Source organism: Macaca fascicularis, chromosome X (assembly GCF_037993035.2).
Source record: "Macaca fascicularis isolate 582-1 chromosome X, T2T-MFA8v1.1".
NCBI classification, from domain to species: domain Eukaryota; kingdom Metazoa; phylum Chordata; class Mammalia; order Primates; family Cercopithecidae; genus Macaca; species Macaca fascicularis.
The window spans coordinates 84,469,004-84,496,532 of record NC_088395.1 but is presented as its reverse complement, the minus strand read 5'-3'; the positions used below and the strand labels follow the sequence as shown (position 1 = coordinate 84,496,532).

Below are 27,529 nucleotides of genomic sequence, written 5' to 3'. Positions count from 1 at the left end.
GGGATGCAATGCTGGTGAAGTTGTAGTAAAAATACTTCACTGATGTACCCCTGCTGGCAAAAACTGTTACAACTTGTAGCATGAACCAGAGAAATATTTATGCCCTTTAACCCAGTAATCACATCCTCTGTAATGTCTTCCAAGATATTAGCTCAATGGAAATGACTATTAGACATGAATATGTTCAATGCAGGATTATCTAAAAATAAAAAATTAGAAACAATCTAATGGTGAAAAATACCTGAATGGTTTAGTAAATTAAAGCAAACTGACATGACAGACTTAGTCAGAAATATTAGATAATTATCTAGACTGCAAAAATGGGGAAAAACTTTACAGTGTTAAGGGTACAAAGTAGCATGAATACTACATTTGCAACTCTGTTAAATAGAAAGGTATGTAGAATGGAATTAGAAAATGATTTACATTATAGCAAGGGAATATGGGTGAATTTTTTCTATCATTATTTTAAACCATGTGGTCATGTCAATTTTCAATTAATAATGTGATGTAAGTAAACAAGTGATAAGTATTTCTCATTTGTCTCTCTTAAAATAAACAGACATACTGTACAATCTACAGTATTAATTCCATATTTGGTAAATCTTCTAAATGGATATTTAACTTAAAATATTGCCAAAATGAAAATACGTCTTTCAGTAAATGGTTAACTACATAAAAACATGTATTTCCAATGATTGGCCTAAAAAATACTATGGTCATTTATCCACCCAACATTTTAACAAATGTCACCCTTTCTTACTTTACCTTTGCTATATGTTCCAGCCATCGGCCTAGTGCAATAAACACAAACAGCATAGGGGGTGTGTCAAAGAAAGTAATAGGGTTCACTTTGGCTCTTTCATACATTGCAACTAGAAGAATAACCAAAGAGTAGGCAAATGCAATGGTGGTTGCCAGCACAATCAGTACGTCCATATTTGCTGTCTTATGCTTCAGTGCTTTATAAGCCTGAATGTAGAAGTACCAGCCTCCGAAAAACTGCAATATAGGAATGATAATCAATGAATTTTTAAAAATTCATATATATATCAACAACTTAAAGTATCAATAGTCATTTTCTTTGGCTTTTAGCTAACCCATAAACATTAAAAGGAGATTAAGCCAAAACAATCATATTTGTATTTCAATAGATGTACATGCAGAGGGAGGTATTCAAATTGCTGCATAAGCCTGTGGGGGCTATCATCTACGGTCCAATGGATATTCCATAATACAAGGAAAATCAGATGTTTCTTCCTTTTTTTTTTTTTTTTTTTAAGAGACGGTCTTGCTATGTTGCCCAGGCTGGTCTCAAACTCCTGGCCTCAAGCAACTCTCCTGCCTCGGCCTCCCAAGTAGCTGGGATTACAGGCATGAGCCATCACACCAAGCAGATTTTTCTTTCTGAGGCCAGCAAAAACAGGAACTAGGAAAGGAATTACTTTTTTTTGTATAAAACTCACCCATCTTTCCAAAACTCAAACTAAGTGGTGTATCACAAGCTATGAAATCTGTTGGCTGTTTTTGTTGGTAAATATAACTGGAAAGCTTATTTCATTAAAACAGAGAAACTTAAGATTTTTTTAAAAATCATTATTGCCTTTTATAAGGATCAGATAAAGGAAAATATTTATTTGATAGAAGTATTCTATTCCTCAGTAAAAGTTTATCTCGAAAAAAGAGTTTAAAACATACAGAAAGTAATGAACTGAAGTGCCAGGAAGAAATAACAAAAATAAAGTCATTGAGCTGGGTGCAGTGGCTAGTGCCTGTAAGTCCCAGCTACTCAGAAGGCTGAGGCAGAAGGACTGCTTCAGCCCAGGAGTTCAAGACTGCAGTGAGCTGTGCTTGTACCACTGCATTCCAGCCTGGGTGACAGAGCAAAACCCCATCTCTAAAAAAAAAATAGATAAATAAAAATTTAAAAATAAAATAAATTTTATTGTTTAAAATAAATTTTATTGTCTCCTGCCTGGAGACTGCACAGGAACCCCTGTGTAGTAGATATAAATACGAAATCCAAAAAACTTGACCTCTTTCTTAGGGGTTAAATGGCGTCTATTATCTACTTAAATAACTACTCAGTTGAAGATTATTTCTGTAAAGCATATGGCATAAAATGATCAGACTTCTGGCTAACATCAGTTTTGCAGTTGAAAATAAAACCTTGCCTGCCAAATTTTGCTTATTTTTCATTATTAACAAATATATTTGCTAACAATTCACTTGCCTGTACAGGTACACACAATAAAAAGGACAGCAAATTCATAATGGACAATCCTGGAAGAATCTGGCGCTCCAGGAACATAGAAGAATGAAGGTTGATCATTTCTTCTTTACTCATGTTTTGACTATGGTGAAGAGTTGCAAAGTGGTGGTCCATAACCATCATATATATCATCAGTCCCATTACAGGAATACAAAAAAACAGACTCACAACAAAAGACCGCCTCCATCTTATATGGAAAAAATAAAAAAAGAAAAATAATGGTTATAAATAGCTAACAGGTAAAGATTCTATGTACTATAGAGAGATACACATTGTGACCATTTCATCCAGTATAAGGATGACATTATAAAAACTGACATGCAAAAAGGATGTTAAACTTGTAATAAGGAGTCAAAATTTGTTTCTTACTGACACTCTAAAAGTACTTACTGTCTTATTTCTCGTTTATGATCTAGGTGACTTGCTGACCGATCCTTCTTGACCAAAGAAGCTTCAAAACCTAAGCTCTAAGGAAATTCATGAGAAAAAATTATTTCAGTGAACATACGTTGGGTACAGAAATTCTAAGCCATGGTATTGTCATTAAGAACAGTTCCATTACTGAGGGCAAGTCACTCTGGGGAATACAAAGATGAAGATGTGCTTCCTGTTCTTGATTGCCTTTATTTCCAAACTTTCATCAAAGAAGTGAATATTTCCTTAATTCTAGTTAATACCTATCCTATATATAACAGTTTAACTCAAGTACAACTGTCCTCAGTAGAGGTTCTCATTAATAGGCCATAAAAGCTAGCACCAGGCTGGGCATGGTGGCTCATGCCTGTAATCCCAGCACTTTGGGAGGCCGAGACAGGCAAATCACAAGGTCAGGAGTTCGAGAGCACCAGTCTCTACTAAAAATACAAAAAATTAGCTGGGCGTAGGGGCAGGCGCCTGTAATCCCAGCTACTCGGGAAGCTGAGGCAGGAGAATCACTTGAACCCTGGAGGCAGAGGTTGCAGTGAGCTGAGATCGCGCTACTGCACTCCAGCCTGGGCAACAGAGTGAGACTCTGTCTCAGGAAAAAAAAAAAAAAAAGCTAGCACCATACTAAATAGATTATTCAAGGCCTTGCATATGCAGTATTTATTCTTGTTTTATCAGAAAAAGAACATGAACAAAAATCATTTTCCCCAATAAAACAAAGTATAAAAAGGAAACTACCCCTAAGCAAGACTTATCTGACCATAGATAGTAATACACATTATATTTCCAACTGCTAGGGGAAATGCTGCCATCTTACATTTGTTGGCAGTGCACAGTGAAAAGAACAAGCATGAGCTTTGGAGTCAGAGTAATTAGGCTCAAATCCCAGTTATGACAGTTACTAGCTATGTGACTCTGGTAAGTAACTTAACTTCTCTTAATCTGGGTTTCCTCACCTCCATAATGAGTATGACCACATTGCTGTGGCAATTAAGGGTTGAAGCTTTGCAGTCTTGGTAACCGGCACATAGTAGGTACTCAGTAACACTAGTTTCACAAAAATGGTAATGGTAATGTCATCTATACTAATAGGATCTTAATTGAACCATTAAGATGCTTTAAATCACTTGAACACCAATTCTATAGCATACTGAAACTTTTAAAATACATTCACATGTATTACCACTTAAGATTTATTGAAGAACACAGGATGAATCTGTCACAAAGAAAGGGTTGTGTTGTTTGTTTTAGAGACAGGGTCTCTCTCATGGTAACCTTGAACTCCCGGGCTTAAGCAATCTTCCTACCTCTGCTTCTCATGTGACTAACACTATGGGTGCGTGGCGCCACACCTGGCTAATTATTTTCATTTTTGTTGCAGAGACAGGGTCTCACTATGTTGCCCAGGATGGTCTTGAACTCCTGGCCTCAAGTGATTCTGCCGTCTAGGCCTCCCAAAATGCTGAGATTATAGGCATGAGCCACCACGTCCAGCTGGGTTTGGTCTTTTAAATTTCTTACTTTAACTTAAAAATAGGTCTTTTGTTTTGACCTAACAAACAAAAAGCCATCAAGCAGGATTCTTCACTTTCTTAGTAACTACTATGAATCTTATTTATAACAAATTATACTTTATTTTCATTTTCTAAATATTTTGCGTGTTTTGTGGTTCTAACTTGTTTGCTCCTGATTAATAGTGTAAATGTACCTTTGCCTAACTTTTCCTGAAAAAGACCAAAAAAAAAAAAAAAAGCAGACACATTTACATTAAATTTTGAGACAGATCTTGTTTGAAGTATTCAAAGGAGTTAGATTTTTTTTTTCATTGCCTCTATCTGATGCAAACCAGAAATGATTCACGGGAATGCTGATTAAATAGGTAAGAACACAGAAACATAAATTCTTGGCACTTACTTCAATTGTATGGATAATATCTCTGGGACCAATAATTTCTGGGTCATATTTAATATGTGCTTTGTTGGTTGCCAAGGCCACGGAGCAGTAAAGGATCCCTCTGTGATTTGTGAGACTCGACTCTATTTTATGTACGCAGGAGGCACACGTCATTCCTCTCACCTGTTAAAGACAAAGCATTTATTATTCAGGAATATACTTTTTCCACCATTAAACATGAGTTATCTTTTTTTTTTTTTTTTTTTTTTCCAGACAGAGGCTCTTGCTCTGTCGCCCAGGCTGGAATACAGCGGCGCAATCTCGGCTCACTGCAACCTCAGCCTCCCAGGTTCAAGTGATTCTCCTGCCTCAGCCTCTTAAGTAGCTGGGGTTACAGGCATGTTCTACCATGCCCGGCTAATTCTTTTGTCTTTTTTGTAGAGACGGGGTTTCACCATGTTGGCCAGGCTGGTCTCGAACTCCTGACCTCAAGTGATCCACTGTGCCCAGCCCGAGTTACCACTTTTCACAAAAGGACTCATGGGATTGCCACACAAGATCTTAATTGCACTACTAGTATGCTTTAGATATGATCATTAGGATATCATTTTTATACCACATTCAACAAATATATGGTCCCAGATAGAAAAGGATCTCATTAAAAGTCTCCCAATTCCTGTCACTACTACTTAGTGATAGAGGATTTGACATTTATTATTGTTTCTTGTATCCAAAGTCTTGCTTCCCTCTGGATTTTTTTTTTTTTCATCCTGCTAAAGTATATAACCACTAGTATAACTTTTAGTGAAGTTAATGGATGGCAAAAGTGTTTTGACTATTTATGTCTAAAAAATGTATTTTTCCCTATATCTTGAGTGGGGTTATAGTTTAGCTGGGCATTAAATTCTAAGATGGATGGGCATGACTTCTAGAATGACTGTGTGAGGAGCTCAGCAATCCTTTCCTCAAAAAGCAATGATAAAACTGACAAAAGTATCAAAAAATAGCCATTGAAATACTCTGGAAATTGACCAAAGGGCATACCACAAATTAAGAAGGATTTATTCAAGAATATCTGCTGAAGGGATATCAGTGCAAATGGTGCAGTAAGACCTCTAAAATTCTCTCTGTAAAAGCCATGAGAAAACGGGCAGAAATTGTAAGAACCATCTTTTTCCAGAAATCTGGAAATCAAACAAAAGTTTGCAGCAATCTAGGAAGCATTTATTCAAGAAAACAAGATGGAGTACAAAAAAATAGAATGAATAAGACATAGTATTTCATAGCACAACAGGATGAATATAGTAATAATAACTTAATCATACATTTAAAAATAACTAAAAGAGTATAAATGGATTATCTGTAACACAAAGGATAAATGCTTGAGGGGATGGATACCCCATTTTATATGTGTTTGTTACTCATTGCATGCGTGGATCAAAACATCTCATATACCTCATAAATATATGCACATGCACCTACGCTGTACCCAGAAAACTTCTGTGTTCTAAACAACACCACCAAGGAAGTAAAGAGACAATACCAGAATGGGAGAAAATATTTGAAAATCATATATCAGATAAGGGACTTGTATCTAGAATATATATTCTTACAACTCAGTAATAAAAAGACAAACAATCCAATTAAAAATGGGCAAAAATGGTCAGGCGCGGTGGCTCACGCCAGTAATCCCAGCACTTTGGGAGGCTGAGGCGGGTGGATCATAAGGTCAGGAGATCGAGACCATCCTGGCAGCATGGTGAAACCCCCGTCTCTACTAAAAATACAAAAAAATTAGCTGGGCGTGGCAGCGGGCGTCTGTAGTCCCAGCTACTCGGGAGGCTGAGGCAGGAGAATGGTGTGAACCTGGGAGGCGGAGCTTGCAGTGAGCCGAGATCGCACCATTGCACTCCAGCCTGGGCGACAGAGCGAGGCTCCGTCTCAAAAAAAAAAAAAAGGCAAAAATTCGAATTGTTTCTCCAAAGAACATTTATGAAAGGCCAATAAGCACAAGAAGAGATACTCAACATCATTAGTCATCAGGGAAATGCAAATCAAAACCAAAATGAGATACCAGTTCACTTCCACTGAGATGGCTATAATAAAAAGGTAATAGCAAGTGTTGACATGCATATGGAACAATTGGAACGTCAATACAATGTTGGTGGGGATACGAAATGATACAGCTGCTTTAGAAAAAGTTTGGCAGTCCCTTAAAAGGCTAAATATAGAGTTACTAGATGACTTAGTAATTCCACTTCTAGGTATATCCCCAAGGGAATTAAAAACATAAGTTCACACAAAAACTTGTACATGAATGTTCATAGCAGCATTACTTACAATAGCAGCAATATTCATAAAGTGGAAACAACCCAATTGTCCATAAACTGATGAATAAATCAACAAAATGCAGTATATTCATACACCAGAATATTATTTGGTAATACAAAGGAATGCAGTAATGATACACGCTAGAACACGGATCAACCATGAATACACTATGGTAAATAAAAGAAGTCGGTTACAAAGGACCACATATTATATTATTCCATTTATATGAAATGTCCAGAATAGGCAAATCTATACAAATATAAAGTAGATTAGTGGTTGCCTAGGGCAGAGAGAGCAGAACCAGTACAGATAAGAGATTAGGACTAAAGAATGACTACTAATGAGTTTTATTTTAATGGGGATGAAAATGTTTTGAAATCAGATAGTGGTGATAGTTGCACAGTCTGTGAATATACTAAAATGTACTGGGTTGTACACTTTAAAAAGGTGAGTTTTATGGTATTTCAAAAAAGCTATTATTTTTCAATCCTTAAAAACATATAAAAGCCTACTCATTCTTCATCATTCTTTTTAATATCTACTCAGTATCCCATGATATGGATGTATCATAATGTATTTAGTCCCTAATGACTGAAATTTAGTTTTTCCCTATCTTTTGCTATTGTAAACAATACTATAATGAACATCTTTGTATATATATCATTTCATACATATGCAAACATGTCTGTTGGATAAATTTCTACAAGTGGAACCTCTGAGGCAAAGGCTGTGTGCAATTTCACCTTTGACAGATATTGGCAGCTTGTATCAATGTACACTCCACCAGCAATACATGAGAGATCAAAAACACAGTGTTAACAAAATTGTTAACTTTACCAATCCAATAGGTGAAAATGGTACTTCAGTGCCATTTTAATTTGCTTTACTCATTACAAATGAAGTTGAACATCTTCAAGAGGTATCGTTTTTGCTTTTCTGTGAACTGTCAGTTCATATCCTTTATCATCAAAAAGAAATTTTGGGTTGATGACGTTTGTCTTATTGATGTATAAAAGTTCTTCATATATGAAGAAAATTAACCTTCATCTATGATATGAATTATAATTATTTTAATTGCCTTTTGACTTTCCATTCAGTGTTTTCCTCCCAAGAAGAAATGTTTAGGTATCTGAATTCATCAATCTATTAATCTTTTCTTTTATCGGTTTTGTATCATATTTTAGAAAAACGCTTCCTACTCCAATATTGTTTTTTTCTTTTTTTTTTTTCTTTTTTTTTTTTTTTTTTTTTGGTGAGAAGGAGTTTCACTGTTGTTGCCCAGGTTGGAGTGCAATGGCATGATCTTGGCCCACTGCAACCTCCGCCTCCCAGGTTCAAGCAATTCTCCTGCCTCAGCTTCCTGAGTATCTGGGATTATAGGCGCATGCCACCATGCCTGGCTAATTTTTTGTATTTTTAGTAGAGACAGGATTTCACCATGTTGGCCAGGCTGGTCTTGAACTCCTGACCTCAGGTGATCTACCCACCTCGGCCTCCCAAAGTGCTGGGATTACAGGCATGAGCCACTGCGCCCGGCCTCTAATATTGTTGTATAAATGAATTAGATGTTATCATTGGGAAAAGCTAGATGAAGGCTACATGGAAATTTTCTGTACTATTTTTGTACTTCCTTGTGAGTCTAAAAGTATTTCAGTGATGAATTGATGGATTGATGTATGATAAAGCAAATACAGTAAAATATTAATTGTAGAATCTAGCTGGTATATATAGGGTATCTACTGTACAATTCTTCTGACTTTTCTGTATGTCTGAAAGTTTCATAATATTGAAAAAAAAATGCTCCAAATATTTCTTCTAGTAATTTCATGATTTCATTATTTACATTCAATTTTGGGAGGCGGGCAAAGTCTTGCTCCGTCCCCTAGGCTGGAGTGCAGTGGCATGAACACAGCTCACTGCAGCCTCAACCTCCCAGGCTCAAGCAATCCTCTCACCTCTGCTTCCCGAGTAGCTGGGACTACAGGTACATGCCACCACATCTCGCTAAAGTTTTACTTAATTTTTATTCTTATTTTTATTTTTTAATTTTTTGAGATAGAATCCCACTGTGTCGCCCAGGCTGGAGTGCAGTGGCACAGTCTTGGCTCAGTGCAACTTCCACCTCCCAGGTTCAAACAATTCTCACACCTCAGCCTCCCGAATAGCTGAGATTACAGGTGCACGCCACCACACCCAGTTAATTTTTGTATTTTTAGTAGAGAGGGGTTTCACCATGTTGGTCAGGCTGGTCTTGAACTCCTGACCTCAGGTGATCTACCCACCTCGGCCTCCCAAAGTGCTGGGATTACAAGCATGAGCCACCACGACTGGCCTAAATTTTTACTTTTTGTAGAGGTGGGGTTTTACCTGTTGCCTGGGCTGGTCGTGAACTCCTGGGCTCAAGTGATCCTCCCACCTCAACCTCCCAAAATGCTGAGATTACAGGCGTGAGCCACCACACCCAGCCTACATTCAAATTTTTGCTTAAACTGGAACTTATTTTGGTACAAGGTTAATTTTTTTAATTATACAAATAAATACATTCTAGCTGTAAAATTTTCAGTGTTGAAACGATGCAAGTTTCTCTTTGCTCTTCTCCCTCAATCCCACTCTCTTCCTGAGATAAACACTGTTAATCATGTGTATACACTAGTCTTTTCTCTAGGTGTTTATATACATACATAAGTACATATACATGTAGTTTTGCATTTTTTACTAAATGGGATTATGCCACAAGTATTACACTGCAACTTGTTTTGCTTAAGTAAATAATATGTCCTAGAAATCTTTACTTGTCAGTTAATATTGATTTATTTTACTCTTTTAACATATGTATTGTATTCTACAATATGTCTATACATAATTTATTTAAACATTCCCTATTAAAGGACATTTAATATAGATTGGTTCTAAATTTTTGCTCTTAAAATTATATAATAAATATAATCTTATGAATGTTCATATTCCTTTTTTTAAAAAAAACAAAGTCTCATTCTGTCACCCACGCTGGAGTGCAGTGGTGTGATCTCAGCTCACTGCAGCCTCCGCCGCCTGGGTTTAAGTGATTCTCATGCCTCAGCCTCCAGAGTAGCTGGGACTACAGTAGCACACCATCACACCTGGCTAATTTTTGTATTTTTCATAGAGATGGGGTTTCACCATGTTGACCGGGCTGGTCTCGAACTCCTGACCTCAAGTAATCCACCCCCCTCAGCCTCCCAAAGTGTTGGGATTACAGGTGTGAGCCACCCTGCCCAGCCATATATGATCATATTTCCACAGGAAAGAATCCTAGCAGCTGATTTGCTGGGTTGGAGAAAGTGATCAATTTAAATCAATATGCCTTACACCGGGTTTTAAGACTTTATAAAATTTGAGTCTTTAATGCATCTGGAATTTATTCAATTACATGCTACTAGATAGGAATTATACTGTATTTTAAAAGTTAATTTTCATTTATTCATTCAAACCCAATTCTTTTTTGGTTAATAGAGATATGACAATTATCTTTTTACATTCCATGCTTGAAGAGTACCATTAAATCATACCTTATCCTTCCATTTTCCAGTTTCCTTAATTTTAATCATATCTTATTTTCCCCACCTTTAATTATCTTCACAACTCTTCTCTGAACCTTACCAAGTTTTTTTCTGGAAATTTTATTAATCACACAAAAATTCTTACTTACAACAAGTTCCAAAACACCATCTCCTTCATCAGCATTTTCTATCACAGTGGCTCCAAATCCAAGCTCTCGGATGAACTCTGCTATCATTGGGGGTTGTATAACAGTAGGATTATACCTTACTTCTGCCTTGCCAGCCATCAGGGCCACAAGTATAGAATATATTCCTAAGAGCATTGATAAGAAAAACAATACAGGTAACATTCTTTTTAAAAAGAGTAATGTTATAATTACCTTTTAATATTCTCAAATATGAAAGGATTTCTCTTAAGTATGAAAGGATTAAAGTGAATCTGGAGAAATTTATTATTTAACTTTTATACCAGTCTTGACCCCAAGCAATTAGAACTATTCCAAAAGATTGCCTCATTTTTCTTAAACTTTTTATTATGGAAATTTTCAATTATGTGTGTGTGTGTGTGTGTGTGTGTGTGTGTGTGTGTGTGTGTATAAGAACATAATAAACTTGATGTACCTATCACCTTGCTTCATAATACTTGGCTAATCTTATTTCATATACATTCTTACACCCACCACTAACTGCCCTCTACCCAGATTATGCTGAAGCAAGTCCCAGACATCACATCATTTCATGTGTAAACATTTAAATATGTACCTCTAAAAAATACAGACTCTTTTTAAAAAATCAAAATACCATTTTCACACCTAAAATAATTATTCAATATCATCAAATATCCAGGCAGTATTCACTTTTTTTTTTTTTTTTTTTTTTGAGACGAAGTGTCGCTCTATCACCCAGGCTGGAATGCAGTGGCCGGATCTCAGCTCACTGCAAGCTCCGCCTCCCGGGTTCACGCCATTCTCCTGCCTCAGCCTCCCGAGTAGCTAGGACTACAGGCGCCCGCCACCTCACCCAGCTAGCTTTTTGTATTTTTTTTTAATAGAGACGGGGTTTCACGGTGTTAGCCAGGATGGTCTCGATCTCCTGACCTCGTGATCCGCCCGTCTCGGCCTCCCAAAGTGCTGGAATTACAGGCTTGAGCCACCGCACCCGGCCAGTATTCACATTTTTACAATTGTCTTATAACTGTTTACTAGTTTAACAGTTTCTTCTTTGACTTGGATCCAAATAAGGCCTATGAATTGCAATTGCTTGAGACTGTATCTTGTACATATAAAGCATTTTTAGAAATTAATAAGACAGAGTACTAGAGAAAGGGACTCGGCTGGGCATGACTGCTCATGCCTGCAATCCCAGAACTTCGGGAGGCCGAGAAGGGCGGATCGCTTGAGTCCAGGAGTTTGACACCAGCCTGCGCAATATGGCAAAATCCTGTCTCTACAAAAAAATACAAAAATTAGCTGGGCATGGTGGTGCATGCCTGTGGTCTCAGCTACTCAGGAAGCTGAGGTGGGAAGATCACTTGAGCCTGGGAGGTTGAGGCTGCAGTAAGCAGTGTTCATGCCACTGCAATGCACCATGTGTGACGGAGTAGGATCCTGTCTCAAAAAAAAAAAAAAAAATAGAGAAAGGAGTTCATGCACTTATGAAATCATAATTGTAGCAAAGAATCCAAAAATATACCAACATACACATTATAATACTATCAAATAATAGTCATTTATTTAAATTATCAGGTTTTAGTGTCTGACACACAGTAATCTAAAAAGCTCTTATTCCTAGAAAAAAAGTCCCACGCAACTTGCTAACCAAAAAAAGGAGTTCATTTTATGGCAGTCATGCTGTTCACTAGTGCAAACCTTTTTTTTAACAACCATTCCACTTTTCTAGGCCAGCTAATGCTGCCATTGCCAGGAAGAAAATTAATTCTACATAGCAAAAATAAAGCTCTTTCTAGGAATCTGTGGCATTTGATGGCTACCTGCAGGAAATGGTGATCAACAGTCCATAGGTCAAGTCTGAGGTTTGATAAAAAAGAAAAAATGATTAAATATTAATTTAATAGCTTTAAATAAGTAAACAGAATAGTGGAGGGTGTAAGGGGAAGTGGGGATGGTTAATGGGTACAAAGAAAAAGAACGAATAGGACCTAGTATTTGATAGCACAACAGTGTGACTATAGTCAATCATAATTTAATTGTACATTTAAAAGTAACAGAGTATAACTGAATTGTTTATAACACAAAGGATAAATGCTTGAAGGGATGGATACCCCATTTTCCATGATGTGATTATTATGCATTGTATGTTTGTATCAAAACATCTCATGTACCCTATAAATATACACACCTACTATATACTCACAAAAATTAAAAATTAAAAAAATAGATAAACATATACACGGTGAAAAAAAGAAAACAAAATACCTAATATAATCTAATTTTTCTATATAAAGTGCTTACATTTTGGGCTTTGCTGGTATCAAACAATTCAGGTGATCAGTTCATGGGGAAGTGTCAGTAATATGGGAAAGGTATAGAGAAAGTAGGAAAAAATCTTTTTGCTTCAGCTGAATGTAATCTATGGGCAAACAGAAATAGAAGGGAAAATTTGATTTTTCAAATGCCGAAAACATAAGTTCAATACTTATGTAAATTGCAGATAGTTTAAAAAACTCTTCAAACGATCATAAGAACTCTTTCTATTCATTTCTTAAAATATAATGCAGGGCCAGGTACAGTGGCTCATGCCTGTAATCCTAGCACTTTGGGAGGCCCAGGTGGGTGGATCGAGGTCAGGAGTTCAAGACCAGCCTGGCCAACATAGTAAAACTCTGTCTCTACTAAAAATACAAAAATTAGCCAGGCATGGTGGCACACACCTGTAGTCCCAGCTATTAGGGAGGCTAAGGCAGGAAAATCGCTTGAACCCAGGAGGCAGAGGTTGCAGTGAGCCGAGATGGTCCCATTGTACTCCAGCCTGGGCAACAGAGTGAGACTTGTCTCAAAATATAAATTACATATATATTTCATATATTTCTATATTATATTAATATACATTTATATATTTATATATAACATATATTATAAATATATATATATATGTATAATGCAGACTAAATTGAGAGAAGACCAATGCTACTTAGTCAAAAAAAAAAAAGTGAATGTAGTGACTCCACCTAGGCTAAAGTTATTTCTAACTGGGCTAAGAGGTTGTAAAAGGGATAATATGGAAGTATTAGAAGAATCAGCTTAACAGACTTAAAAAAAAAATTGTAACTGGCATAAGCATTGCTTGTCTCATGAAGAAGGTTATTTCTGAATTGCCCCAAAATAGTTGGTTCTTAAATTAAATAGAAACCTTGAATGCTTCTTTTTGCTTTCATTTGCTTGGCAACTTCCCTCCTTTTCTTTTTAAATTAATCTAAAAAAGAATAATAGAAGCTTTAGCCTTGAGTGCATCCCAGTTAGAAAGAATGGAGGCTAAACTGAAGCAGAAATCATAGAATGCAGACAAGGTAATATTGAACTGAAGATGGCTCTGTATACCATACATTTTGTTATAACAATGTTCTGCCCTTAATATTAATATATGAGGTGAGGTGATTACTATATACATTTTCAGTAATGTTCTTAATAGTGGGGATAAGCTTATACTAGTCCATACTTCTTTATTTAGCTCTGTGACTAACCATATGTATCATTAAGACACCTAGCGCTAGGGCAGCCAAAGTACCAAATCTATGACTTTGATCTCATGAAAACTCATCACATATCTTTTTTTTTTTCTTTCTTTTTTTTTTGAGATGAAGTCTTGACCTGTCGCACAGGCTGGAGTGCAGTAGCTGGCACAATCTCAGCTCACTGCAACCTCTGCCTCTCAGGTTCAAGCGATTCTCCTGCCTCAGCCTCCCGAGTAGCTGGGACTCCAGACATGCGGCACTACACCTGGCTAATTTTTGCATTTTTAGTAGAGATAGGGTTTCACCATGTTGGCCAGGCTGGTCTTGAATTCCTGACCTCAGGCGATCTGCCCACCTCGGCCTCCCAAAGTGCTGGGATTACAGGTGTGAGTCACTGTGCCTGGCCATCATCACATATCTTTATGGTTAACAAATCTACTGTGCTATACTGGGAAGTCTATAAATATGAGTGCAAATTAATAAGCCAAAACATCTGAATGTGACTGAATTTTAAAAACTGTGGTATACATTTTCTAAGATTTGTAGCCTAAAATTAACACTTGTATACAATATTAAGTAACTTGTGAACATTTTTACCACAAGCAAAGAGAACAATGTAATTCTAAACAAACTTGTTTTTGGTCTGGTGCTTGGTCTGGGTATAGTAATAATGAAACTCTTAAATATTCTAGTTGTCAGTTTTAGGCATAGCTTTAGAAGAAAATTTATGGGCCGGGTGTGGTGGCTTACGCCTGTAATCCCAGCACTTTGGGAGCCCGAGGTGGGTGGATCACCTGAGGTCAGGAGTTTGAGATCAGCCTGGTCAACATGGTGAAACCCCGTCTCTACTGAAAATACAAAAATTAGCCGGGCGTGGCGGTACGCGCCTGTAGTCCCATCTACTTGGGAGGCTGAGGCAGAAGGATCACTTAAACCCAGGAGGCAGAGGTTGCAGTGAGTTGAGATCGCGCCACTCCACTCCAGCCTGGGCGACAGAGCAAGACTCAGTCTCAAAAAAAAAAAAAATATTATGTTCCTTTAAATCCAACACAACCATGATCTATAAAATATAGTAATCTCGTGTATTTCTTTCTGCCATTTTTTTTATGAATTTCATAGATATACAAATGTGATCATGAGGTAAACAAGAGAGGAACTTTATCTAAGGGAACAAAACACTAACAAAAACTGGCTTCCGGGACATCAGGGTTGTCCCACACATTACTGAAAATGAAAATTTTTATGAGGCCTTATACCAAGAATCATAAACATAGTTACAAAACATGTAAGAGAACAAAAAAGATGGAGTTCCCAAACTAGCACATAAAATAACAAGCTTCAAGAGTGTCTCACCTTCTTCCCGTCTTAAATTCCGTTCAATGTTTGCTACACAGGAAGCACAAGTCATGCCAGTGACCTGTACGTAACACTTAGATGAAGTCTTTGCTTCCTCCTTGTCTTGAACTGGTGTCATCCCTTTAGTATAAAATTCATTAGTTGAAGTCAAAAGTGGCATTTCCGATGAAGGCTGAGCTATTACTACCAACGGCTCATTCGTGTCTGTGGAAAGGGAAAGATTCTTTTCATTTGCAGTATTGATCATTCAACTGCATCATTGCCTCACTCACAATCCATACCTCCAGGCACTGACAGTCTATTCTTTTAAAACCAGCAAGTTCCTACTATCCATTAGCATTAAGTTATCTCTACACTTTTCTCTGCAGTGACTTCCTATGTCAATACTTCCCATCCCAATTCCCAGGAAAATCTGAGTTACCTGAATAAACAAAACTTTTTTTCTTCTAGCCATTATCTCTACTCCCAATCACACAGAGAGAGTAGTTTGTTAATGGATAGTTCTTATTTTTATAATGAAATTTGACCATCATGTTGATGATCGGCATACTGGCATCGAAGCAATTCACAATATATTAAGTGGAACAAAAAGCAATTTGCAAAAACAGCACTGCAGTGTGCTGATATTTTAAAAAAACTTTTAGTGTATGCATAGATGAGAACATGCGTAAGAAAGGCTGAGGGGTTACATACCAAACTATTAACAGTGGCAGGAATAGAACCACAGACAGATGAATAAATTTCCTCTATCTATACTTCTATATTTTTTGAATTTTTAACATACATATATAATATTTAAAAATTTTTAAATGTCTGTGGACAGTGGAAGAAGAGGCAAGGAATAAGTCAGCAAAAAATCTATTTTGCACAATGGAGTATTCGGAGAATATTTATGGACTGTGGAAGCTCATATCATCCCAGAAGCTCCCCTGAAGTCTCTGAAATTCTGCTATTTTGTTTTAGTTTATCCACTGCAGTATTAATTACCTCCCAAGAAAGGAGAAATTATTCTAACACATCCCTGCACCTGAAAAAAAAAAAAAGCCAAAGATTTTCTCCTCCCTCATAGAGAAAAGGAAGAAAAGAGCAAATTTCCACTAGCCTATCTAATTTGTTCATTCTTGTCCTTAGACAAAACACCAGCTCATGTCTATTTAGCTAGGACACAAAGGAACCCCTGCACAGAAGAGTTGGTTTGCAGGATGTTGAAGATGAGCATGTTTGGAAGAAACTTTAACAAAAGCCTGACCATTTCCCTACAGAATAATGTAGACTTCTCAAATAAGTATATTAATGCCTCTTAAATCTGAATGCATATACAATCACCTGGGGGAGCTTGTTAAAATGCAAGTTCTGGCTCAGTACATCTAAGGTGGGGTCTGAGATTCTCCATTTCCACCAAGCTCTGAGGTGATGGCAGTGCTGCCAGCCTAGGTCTGAGTATAGCAAAGGACACTTAAAAAAAAATTTTCAACTTTTATTTTAGATTCAGGGGGTATGTGTACAAGTCTGTCACATGGGAACACCGCATGACACTGAGGTTTGGATTTTGGATGATTCCAGCAAAGGACACTTTGAACAGTACAGTGTTCCTTAATTAGCCCATCTCCGGTCTTAATTGAATCACTCTAGAAAGATACTGATTGTGAGATTCAGATTGTGAGAACATTATTTAGAACATAGACTGTGAAATTTACCAAATAGTACTGCTGTTACTTTTTTTAAAAAACCAAAGAAAAACAAAAAGGAGGCTCAGTAGCCAAAAAGAAATCGCTTTGGTTTTGAATAAAACCATTATTTTAATCCAACCAGAAGGTTCCTTCATTCTCTCATAATTACTATTGAGATTTAATTATGAACTTGGACAATGAAAATAAAGCTTCTTCTGTCCATCACTTTACCTGTTGTTCCAGAGCAATTTCATTATTTTAGGTACCAGAGGTAACCTAGAATACCGTCTGCAATTTTCACACTCTGGAAGTACAGTGTTATATTAAAATAAGTGGCCGGGCGCGGTGGCTCAAGCCTGTAATCCCAGCACTTTGGGAGGCCGAGACGGGCGGATCACAAGGTCAGGAGATCGAGACCATCCTGGCTAACACCGTGAAACCCCGTCTCTACTAAAAATACAAAAAACTAGCCGGGCGAGGTGGCGGGCGCCTGTAGTCCCAGCTACTCCGGAGGCTGAGGCAGGAGAATGGCCTAAATCCGGGAGGCGGAGCTTGCAGTGAGCTGAGATCCGGCCACTGCACTCCAGCCCGGGCTACAGAGCAAGACTCCGTCTCAAAAAAAAAAATAAATAAATAAAATAAAATAAAATAAAATAAGTCACAGAGGTAGTCTCTTTTAGCTACCTTAGCATGACCTCTAAACAAAGATCCATAAAATTGTATCCTTTAGCTCTGTGAGTGTGGCAAGCAAAAAAGCAAAGGCTTCTCCATCCTCCACAGAGACAACAAGGGTGTTAAAAGGTCACAATGAATAAAATGCCTGGTTTCTTTTAATTAATTTTTCTACAGGCTGTAACAACACTACTTAAAATTTAAATAAATTCAAAGGAAAGTTGATTTTCCCGCACTTGAGGCAACAATTACAAACTATTCCAAATATTTCAAGAAAGGATTTCCAATCTGATACTCAAAACTGATGTGAAGTTCAGCCTCTGGTGTAATGTGAAGAATAAATAAATAATCTAAAAATGGCTTTAAAATAATTATAAACATCATGTCTGCAGCTTACTCTCAAATAGTTCAGAAAAAAATGTATGTATGTGTGTATATATATATAAATGTATATCTATCTATTAAGAGAGAATGATAAGCGATGTAAAATATTAACTGTGGAACCTGCATGAAATTGGTAAACAGGAATTCTCTACTACTTCTTGAAGTTTTTTGTAAGCTTGAAATTAGTTAAAAATAAAAAGTCACAGCCGGGTGTGGTGGCTCACGCCTGTAATCCCAGCACTTCGAGAGGCCAAGGCGGGTGGATCACAAGGTCAGGAGTTCGAGACCAGCCTGGCTAACATGGTGAAACCCCGTCTCTACTAAAAAAAGACACAAAAATTAGCCGAGCATGGTGGCGTGAGCCTGTAATCTCAGCTACTTGGGAGGCTGAGGCAGGAGAATCGCTTGAACCCAGGAGGCAGAGGTTGCAGTGAGCCAAGATTGTGCCACTGCACTCCAGCCTGCGTGACAGAGCAAGACTCCTTCTCAAAACAAACAAACAAACAAAAATAAAAAGGCACAAAAAGGAAGGAATTTAATCAAGTATTTAGATTGCTTTAATTGGTTAGTGATTACTTCATATATTATGCCTTTTTACTTTAAGGAAATGATGATATAGATAGTCAGGATAAAAGGCATCTCCCATTTTTCTATCTCTCTTTTTTTTTTTTTTTTTTTTTTTTTGAGATGGAATCTTGCTCTTGTCACCCAGCTGCAGTGCAGTGGCGCAATCTCGGCTTACTGCCACCTCCGCCTCCCAGGTTCAAGTGTTTCTCCTGCCTCAGCCTCCCTCCCAAGTAGCTGGGATTACAGGCACCCACCACCACGCCCAGCTAATTTTTGCATTTTAGTAGAGACGGGGTTTCACCATGTTGGCCAGGCTGGTCTTGAATTCCTGACCTCAGGTGATCCACCCGCCTCGGCCTCCCAAAGTTGTGAGATTACAGGTGTGAGCCACTGCGTCTGGCCTCTCAGTAGCTCTTTTAAGATTTATAGCTCACCTAGGACTAGTATGATACAAAGGCAAAATGTGTCAATCCTTCTGTATGAGAATGGGTTGCAGAGGTAGACTGTGAGACCTGGATCAGCACTGACACTTACACTTAAAAAAATGGGTAGTTACAATTCCGGTGAAATCTTAAACTCTAATCTCTAGCAGAATCACAGAATGCAATCATTTCATATCAACCTTTTGTCCCGATAATATGGGTCACTGTAGTTAAGCTCTATCAATTATTTTATGATGACACTCACTATGCCAAGGTTTTTTTACCTACCCATCATGGCCATTAGTATGTATGTTATAAGCCCTAACAGATGCAGGGCATATAACTGGCTCCTGGTAATCATTTGTTGAATAATTGATTCCCGGGGCCCTTAACAATAGTAGGTTGAGGTAAAAGACATTGCTAAAAGTTACTGAGGCCAGGCATGGTGGCCCAAACCTGTAATCCCAGCACTTTGGGAGGCCAAGGTGGGTGGATTGCTTGAGCCCAGGAGTTTGAGAACAGCCTAAGCAACAAAGTGAGACTCCATCTCTACAAAAAATACAAAAAAATTAGCCGGGTGTGGTGGTACATGCCTATAGTCCCAGCTACTCAAGAGGCTTAGGTGGGAAGATAGCTTAAGCCCCAAAGTCAAGGCTGCAGTGAGCCGTGATCGTGCCACTGCACTCCAGCCTGGGCAACAGAGCGAGATTGTGTCTCAAAAAAAAAAAAAAAAAAAAAAAAAAAAAAAAAGTTAGTGAACATGCTGCAGTCATAGTTCCTAAGGAGTAGGTAGATGCTATACATGGTGCCAGAGAATGTTCAAATACTCCTGAATTCCATTTACTAGTTTGATCACCTAAGGTAATTAAAAAGTTGCTTTTACTCTGCTCACATCTGTTATATAAACCCTCATAAAATGCTAGCTATTTTGGCTGGGTGTGGTGGCTCACACCTGTAATCCCAGCATTTTGGAAGGCCGAGGCAGGCGGATTACCTGAGGTCAGGAGCTCAAGACCAGCCTGGCCAACATGGCGAAACCCCGTCTCTACTAAAAATACAAAAATAGGGCATGGTGGCATGCACCTGTAATCCCAGCAACTCGGGAGGTTGATGCAAGAGAATTGCTTGAACCTGGGAGGCAGAGGTTGCAGTGAGCCGAGATCACGCCATTGCACTCCAGCCTGGGCAACAGAGTGTCAACTGTCTCCAATAATAACAATAATAATAATAATAATAATAATAATAAAATGCTAGCTATTTTAGCTATCCATATTGTGTTAAATCTAAGCACAGAAATGGGCAGTTTCTCCTGTATCTTTGAGTCTTCATTCTGAAGGCTCCCATGTCATGTAAAACTATGATCAAACAAATTTATATGTCTTTTCTCCTAAAAAAAAAAAGCTATTTTAAATTATAATATTTAATATTATACAGTCATGAGTCACTTAAATGATGGGAATATGTTCTGAAAAATGCTTTAGGCAATTTCATCATTGTGTGAACATCACAGAGTGTACTTACACAAAGCTAGATGCTCTTTGTATTTATATATATTTTTTCAGATGGAACACCAAATGTCCCAGCACCATTAATGAATATCATTTCTCCTGCTTGATCTGCTATGCCAATATCAAATGCCTTATATGAGGTTTCTATATATGCTCCATTATAATCTTATGGGACCACCATCGTCTATGTGGTCCATTGTTGATTGAAATGTTGTTACGACTGATATTACTATTGCCTTCAGTCAAATTTCTGGACTTGTTTATGTAAACAAAGTTATTATAGATTTAACTTAGAGATTTAAAGGTCAATGCATCACATTATGTAGATCAGTGTTCTCAAATTTTAATGCGCAAATGGATTACCTGGAAAGCTCATTAAAATTAAAATGGAGAATTTGATTTACTGGGTCTGCAGTAGGGCCAGAGTCTGATTTCTAACAAGGTCCCAGGTGCTGCTGGTCTGTGAACCACACTTGTAAAAATGTAAGTCGCAAAAATATAAACCCAACTGAATAGAAAAAATTCTGTTTTTGAGTCCTATCCGAAAGTTTATGATGCCCTTGCTTACTGTAATGACAGATACCATATGTGAACATGAAAAATATTTCAGTTTTATACCATGTGATATAAGATTATATTTGGGTTCCTATATGTCAGAGGCATAGGAATATTACAATGTAAGTAACTTGTTTTGGTGATACTGATATAAACTAATTTATGTGGTGTTCATTATTGACAACATAATCCCTTATGCGTATCAAAGTATTTTAATTTAATAGAAGCTCTGAGAAATAATCCAACATTATGAAGTAGTGAAATGTGAATCAATATAATTTCAAACACTGTCATTTTCAAAAATTTTAAAAAATGTAAGTGGGCCAGACACGGTGGCTCACGCCTGTAATCCCAGCACTCTGGGAGGCCAAGGCAGGCAGATCACCAGAGGTCAGGAGTTCGAGACCAGACTTACCAACACGGTGAAACCCTGTCTCTACTAAAAATACAAAAAAATCAGCTGGGCATGGTGTCGCGCACCTGTAACCCCAGCTACTTGGGAGACTGAGGCAGGAGAATCGCTTGAACACGGGGCGCAGAGGTTGTAGTGAGCCAAGATCGCGCCATTGCACTTCAGCCTGGGTGACAGAGCAAGACTCTGTCTCAAAAAGAAGGAAAAAAAAAATTAAGTGGTGACAGGTAAAACAAAAGTTTGCTGAAACTAATTTTAGTTATTTTTATGACTCCCTGATATAACTGCACTTATTTCCAACTTAAATTTTTCTTCTGGTTTCATAATTATTTCCTTTTGCAATTATGGATTTCCTATACTTTGTTCAGGCTTTTGGTACTAGAGTCTCTTTAACATTTTAGTGTTCTATATGAATTTTCTGATAGAGAACTATGTATCTCATTTTTAGAGCAAAAGAATCTAAAGGCCAGGCATGGTGGCTCACGCCTGTAATTCCAACACTTTGGGAGGCAGAGGCCAGTGGATCACGAGGTCAGGAGCTCGAGACCAGCCTGACCAAGATGGTGAAACCCCATCTCCACTAAAAATACAAAAATTAGCCAGGCATGGTGTCAGACACCTATAATCCCAGCTACTCAGGAGGCTGAGGCAGGAAAATTGTTTGAACCTGGGAGGCGGAGGTTGCAGTGAGCCGAGATCATGCCACTGCACTCTAGCCTGGACGACAGAACAAGATTCCGTCTCAAAAACAAAACAAAACAAAAAACAAAAAAAGAATCTATTTTTTAAGATTAGATTCTAATCTAAAATCTATTTTTTTTTAAAGACAGGGTCTTGTTCTGTCACCCAGGCTGGAGTACAGTGACATGATCACGGCTCACTGCAGCCTTGACTTCCAGGCTTAAGCGATCCTCCCATCTTAGCCTCCTGAGTAGCTGGGACTATAGGTGTGTGTCACCATGCCCAGCTGATTTTTGTATTTTTTGTAGGGACGGGGTTTCATCATGTTACACAGGCTGGTCTCGAACTTCTGCGCTCAAGTGGTCTGCCTGCCTCAGCCTCCAAAAGTGCTAGGATTACAGGTGTGAGCCACCGTACCTGGCCAGATTCTGAGAATTTCAGATGGTAATGTAAAATGGCACAGCTACTTTGAAAAACAGTCTGGCAGTCCCTCAAAAAGTTTAGTTGCCATAGGACCCAGCAATTCCACTCCTAGGTATATACCCAGGAGAAATAAAAACATATGTTCATACAAAAATTTGAACTCAAATTGTTCATAGCAGTATTATACATAATAGGCAAGAGAGTGGAGACAATCCAAATTCCCATCAACTGGTGAATGAAGAAACAAAAATGTGATATATCCATACAATGGAATAACATTCAGCAATAAAAAGGAATGATGTTCTAATACATACTACAACATGGATGGACCTTGAAAACATTATGCTGAATAAAAGAATCCAGGCACAAAAGGACAAATGTTGTATGATTCCACTTAAATGAGGTACCTAGAATAGTCAGATTCAGAGACAGAAAGTTGAACAGTTGTTATCAGGAGCTTGGGGAGGGGAAGAAGAAATGGGCAATGACTGCTAATGGGCATGTGATTTCTTTTGGGAGTGATAAAAAAGTTCTAAAATTATATAGTGATGATGGCTGGAAAACTCTGTAAATATACTAACAACCACTGGGTTGTGTACCTTAAATGGGCAAATTTTATGGTACGTGAACTATGTGTCAATTTTTAAAAGTGAGAATTCTCACTCATAGGTGGGAATTGAACAATGTGAACACTTGGACACAGGAAGGGGAACATCACACACTGGGGCCTGTCGTGGGGTGCGGGGAGCGGGGAGGGATAGCATTAGGAGATATACCTAATGTAAATGATGAGTTAATGGGTGCAGCACACCAACATGGCACATGTATACATATGTAACAAACCTGCACACTGTGCACATGTACCCTAGAACTTAAAGTATAATTTAAAAAGTGAGAATTGTATAATTTCTACCATTTGTCATCAATACAAAAGTTAAGAACTAAAAATTAATAATGGTATACCTCTGAGTCCTCTCTCACTGACATTAATCTACCATAACAATTTAGACATGTGTTTAGTAAAATCTTTTACTCAGCTTCAGGGAGTCTAAAAAGGGAATATTACTATTTGATATCTTTCATTCTAATCAGGATAGCAAAGATTAATTATATTGTCTAGAAATTGGTTGTAAAACTTTTCAATTGTTATTTCAAGCAAAAAATTTCATCTGGGCATTTTCCAGTTTAATTCAAGGCCAGGTTCAATTCTGGTTCAAAAGAACAATTTCACATAATTAAATTCCATTGAATACAGTTTTTGTTTCAATTCAAAGGTAAGAGCTGTCAGGAAATACGAAAACTTTGTGACGGCTCTGGAGTCAGTTTAATTTGAATGCCTAAATATAAAATTATAGTTAAAATCCTATTACTTATTTCAATTACTTTTGTTTTTAAAAGAGCACTGGTTTTCCCCATTATATAAATACATAGCTACATACATACATTCTTATTGTAAAAACAACTTATAAACCCAGGAAAGCACAATGGAAACAAAAATCACATTTATCCTACCACCCAAAGATAATCACTGTTAAAATTCTGGTTCATGTCCTACCAGGAATCTTATTCATATACATAAACAATATATACATGGTATAAGTTCAGATACATTTCTTTATAAAATGTTGATCACAGTATATATATAGCTTTTCAGCTTTTTTTTTTCATTTGACAAAGTATCTCAGACAGCTTCCTGTGGCATTAATTATCTTTAATGCCATAATGTTTTATGACTTCATAGCATGTCATCATGAGTTATTTATAGTTGTACCATGAGTTATTTATTGTTTCCAGTTTTTAAATATCATAAGCAATTATACAAACATCCTTATGCATCTTTGTATACACTGTTGGCTACCTCCACAGGACTTATTTGCAAAAGTGGAATTACAGTGCCTAAGAATCATCTCTCATTGATAAATGCCTAAAGCAGCGCAAAATGGAAGTAAAAGAACATTAGGGTAATCAAAGAAAAAATGATAATTACCTGACAAGGTAGCATCAAATCCCATGTCTTCTATTGCTCCTCTCAAGGTTTCTGGAGAGGTTAGTAAAGGATCATACTCAACAGTCCCATTGCTATTTGCAAGGGAGACTCGTATGGATTTTACACCTGGCTTTTTTGATATGACACCCTCAATAGACTGCACACAGGAATTACAAGTCATGCCATCAATGTTTATCACAGTTTCTTGTGTCAGAGGCTGGCTAACTACATTCAAATGAGTCTTCTGAAGAGATGAGCTGGAGGGAGAGTTTGAGGTACTCTCAACTTCACTTGCGATACTAACTCTATATTGCCCCGGTGATACAGCCTCTATTGCTTTTCTCAGGGATTCTGGAGTGACTGAGCTTGCATTATACTTCACAATGGCAGACCTATTCTCTAGAGAAACTACTATGCTGCTTACATATTGGAGTGCAGATAAAGTACTTTCAATATTTGACACACATGATTTACAATGCATGCCATCAATGATGAAAGTGGCTGTTGAATTATTGGTATATGATGGGCTCCTTTGCTGTGAACCTTCTGAGGATTTAACTGGTGTGTTCTTTAGACGTTCTACATCAATAGCTCCCAATTTGAGGTACTTGGGCTGCTTTTTGACAAATGCTGGAAAGCCCATAGCTTCAATCTGTTTTTTCATTTCTTCTACTGAGATAAGATGAGGTTGATAAACAATGGTAGCTTCTTGATTGTCCAGGGAGACTAGTTAATAAAAAGAAACATAATTAATTTAGTTATTCCTGGGCTACTTCAGAAAACATCCTGTTTTCTAAATAACCACAAATAATTGTTTCTTTCTCATTCTTGTCATCATCTTTTCTTAATTTTTTTTTTCAGAAAATGTTATTGGCATAGACTAGAAACAAGTAAGAGATAGGACCACTGTAGCTATGGTCTCCAAGTTTCTCCATGCCTGAGTAAAATATATTAGAGGTAAAGAGTACACTAGTCATGTTGTGTTAAGAATCCTGAATTCCATGAATTGCCAACCCAGCTGCCTTTTCTTCAGTTCAAGGTTTATGTAACCTTTAATTATAATCATTACTTTCCTGACATTAATCCTGGGAATATGCTGTACCTCAATGATACAGCAAGCACTCTAGTCCCATGGATTCAAAACTCATGCTTAAGAAGAAAGGAAAAAGTTAAAAGATCAAAACAGACACCTAAGCCTTACAAAACAATCAAACAACACCAGACACATTACCTTTAATTCGCTGAACACCTTGCAGTTTCCCAATCTTTCCTTCAATGGTGCTAGTACATGAATGGCAGGTCATCCCTTCCACTTTCATCTTCAGCATGACTTCACCAGCTTGAGCCATACTATGATCTTCACAAGCTCCTGACTTTTTCTCCAGTGTTCCAGTATCTAAACTGAGATCTGGAACTAGCTCTTTTATCTGATTGGCATTCACTATAGAAGGGATTATTGTCACTGCTACAGCTCTTTGCTGAGGGTAAATTTTAATGTGTGTCACACCCTTGGTCTTGAGCAATGTGCTTTGGATATGGTCCCATGGCAAAGCCAGTGAAGCCGTAACAGTCAGAAACAAGGTGTCAGTTAAAACAGGGAGAGGGTCAGGATTATGGAGAACAGCATCAAAGCCCATGTCCTCAATAGCTTCCTGTAGGGTCTTTGGAGTCTGTAGTTTAGGGTCATAAATAATAGTTGCATTTTTTTCTTCCAGTGATACCTTTTGGAAGGAAATTCCAAAAGTCAGTTTAATTAAATTCTATCACATAGGATTTAAAATATCAATCATCACACCACATTCAAGAAGAGTGAGACAACTCAGTCTAATGGAGTTTCCCTATTAGTTTTCATTTTTACTCTTCTTGTTAGAAACATAAAATGTCTTGTGTACCTACAAGAATGGTAAAGTTATATATGCAGACATATGTGACTATGGTACCTATCAGGCATTTGAAACATGTATATTGACAAACACACCCTAGAATTTCACAACAGAGTACAAGCTACTCTTTCCTTCCACCTCCTTTCATAAATTACTCCAACACTTCACACTCTACCAACTGAAAAGGTTATACATGAAACAGGATCAGCTCCAGAAAAACAAAAGGTAATATGAAGTTTAATCTTTTAAAATGTTCAATTTCCTAAAAATATGTATAACTATTATATATCATTTTTAAAAAATAAAAATAATGTTCAATTAGGATAACTTTGTTGGCAAGAAAAAGTATAAACATGCCAGTTTATGAGTGAAGGCAGTATTCATAGGATTTTATAGCATATACTCCTATATCCCCCTAAGTCACTAGAGCATACTATTAATTTTGTTCAAAATAAGAACATCTTTATTGTTTTGCCCAATTAGATGATAAAACAATTATTATATTCTTAAAGCTTAGTTACTGCATATAATTTAACTACTGTCATGACTGCATCTCTTTGGCTGACATCTTACAAAGATTCATGATGAAGATACATAAACACACACACACACAGACACACACACAAATATCCGGTTGGGAGTCAAAACATTTAAATTCCAGCATCAATTCTCCACTTATTAGCTAACCACACTTATTAGTTCTACCATCTGAAAAATGAGAAAATATGTCCTATTATCTTCCAGGGCTATTATAAGGATCATATGAGTAAATAGATAGGAAAGTTCTTTGTAACAGCAGTGAATTTATAAAATTAAACATTGAGCAACTACTATTTATTGAGCACTTATTATGTGTG

General features: G+C 37.3%; 1 protein-coding gene across 4 annotated transcripts in view; it reads right to left on the bottom strand.

Moving 5' to 3' along the window:
• Positions 1 to 27,529, bottom strand: part of ATP7A (ATPase copper transporting alpha) — a 151,516-nt gene that overhangs the window by 36,816 nt on the left and 87,171 nt on the right. For 3 of the 4 annotated variants that reach the window (XR_012430365.1, XM_005594001.4, XM_065538495.2), the window contains 8 exons: positions 26,021 to 26,510; positions 24,790 to 25,515; positions 15,506 to 15,712; positions 10,611 to 10,774; positions 4,613 to 4,774; positions 2,663 to 2,739; positions 2,234 to 2,459; positions 769 to 1,002 (listed from right to left, as the gene is read on the bottom strand). Coding sequence is in view for 3 of the 4 variants with exons in the window: in XM_005594001.4 (XP_005594058.3) it covers positions 769 to 1,002; positions 2,234 to 2,459; positions 2,663 to 2,739; positions 4,613 to 4,774; positions 10,611 to 10,774; positions 15,506 to 15,712; positions 24,790 to 25,515; positions 26,021 to 26,510 (2,286 nt within the window). In the remaining variant the exon portion in view is untranslated. Of the gene's footprint in view, positions 1 to 768; positions 1,003 to 2,233; positions 2,460 to 2,662; positions 2,740 to 4,612; positions 4,775 to 10,610; positions 10,775 to 12,932; positions 13,030 to 15,505; positions 15,713 to 24,789; positions 25,516 to 26,020; positions 26,511 to 27,529 lie in introns of those variants that run through there. The other variant, XM_074030198.1, reaches the window with a different exon arrangement.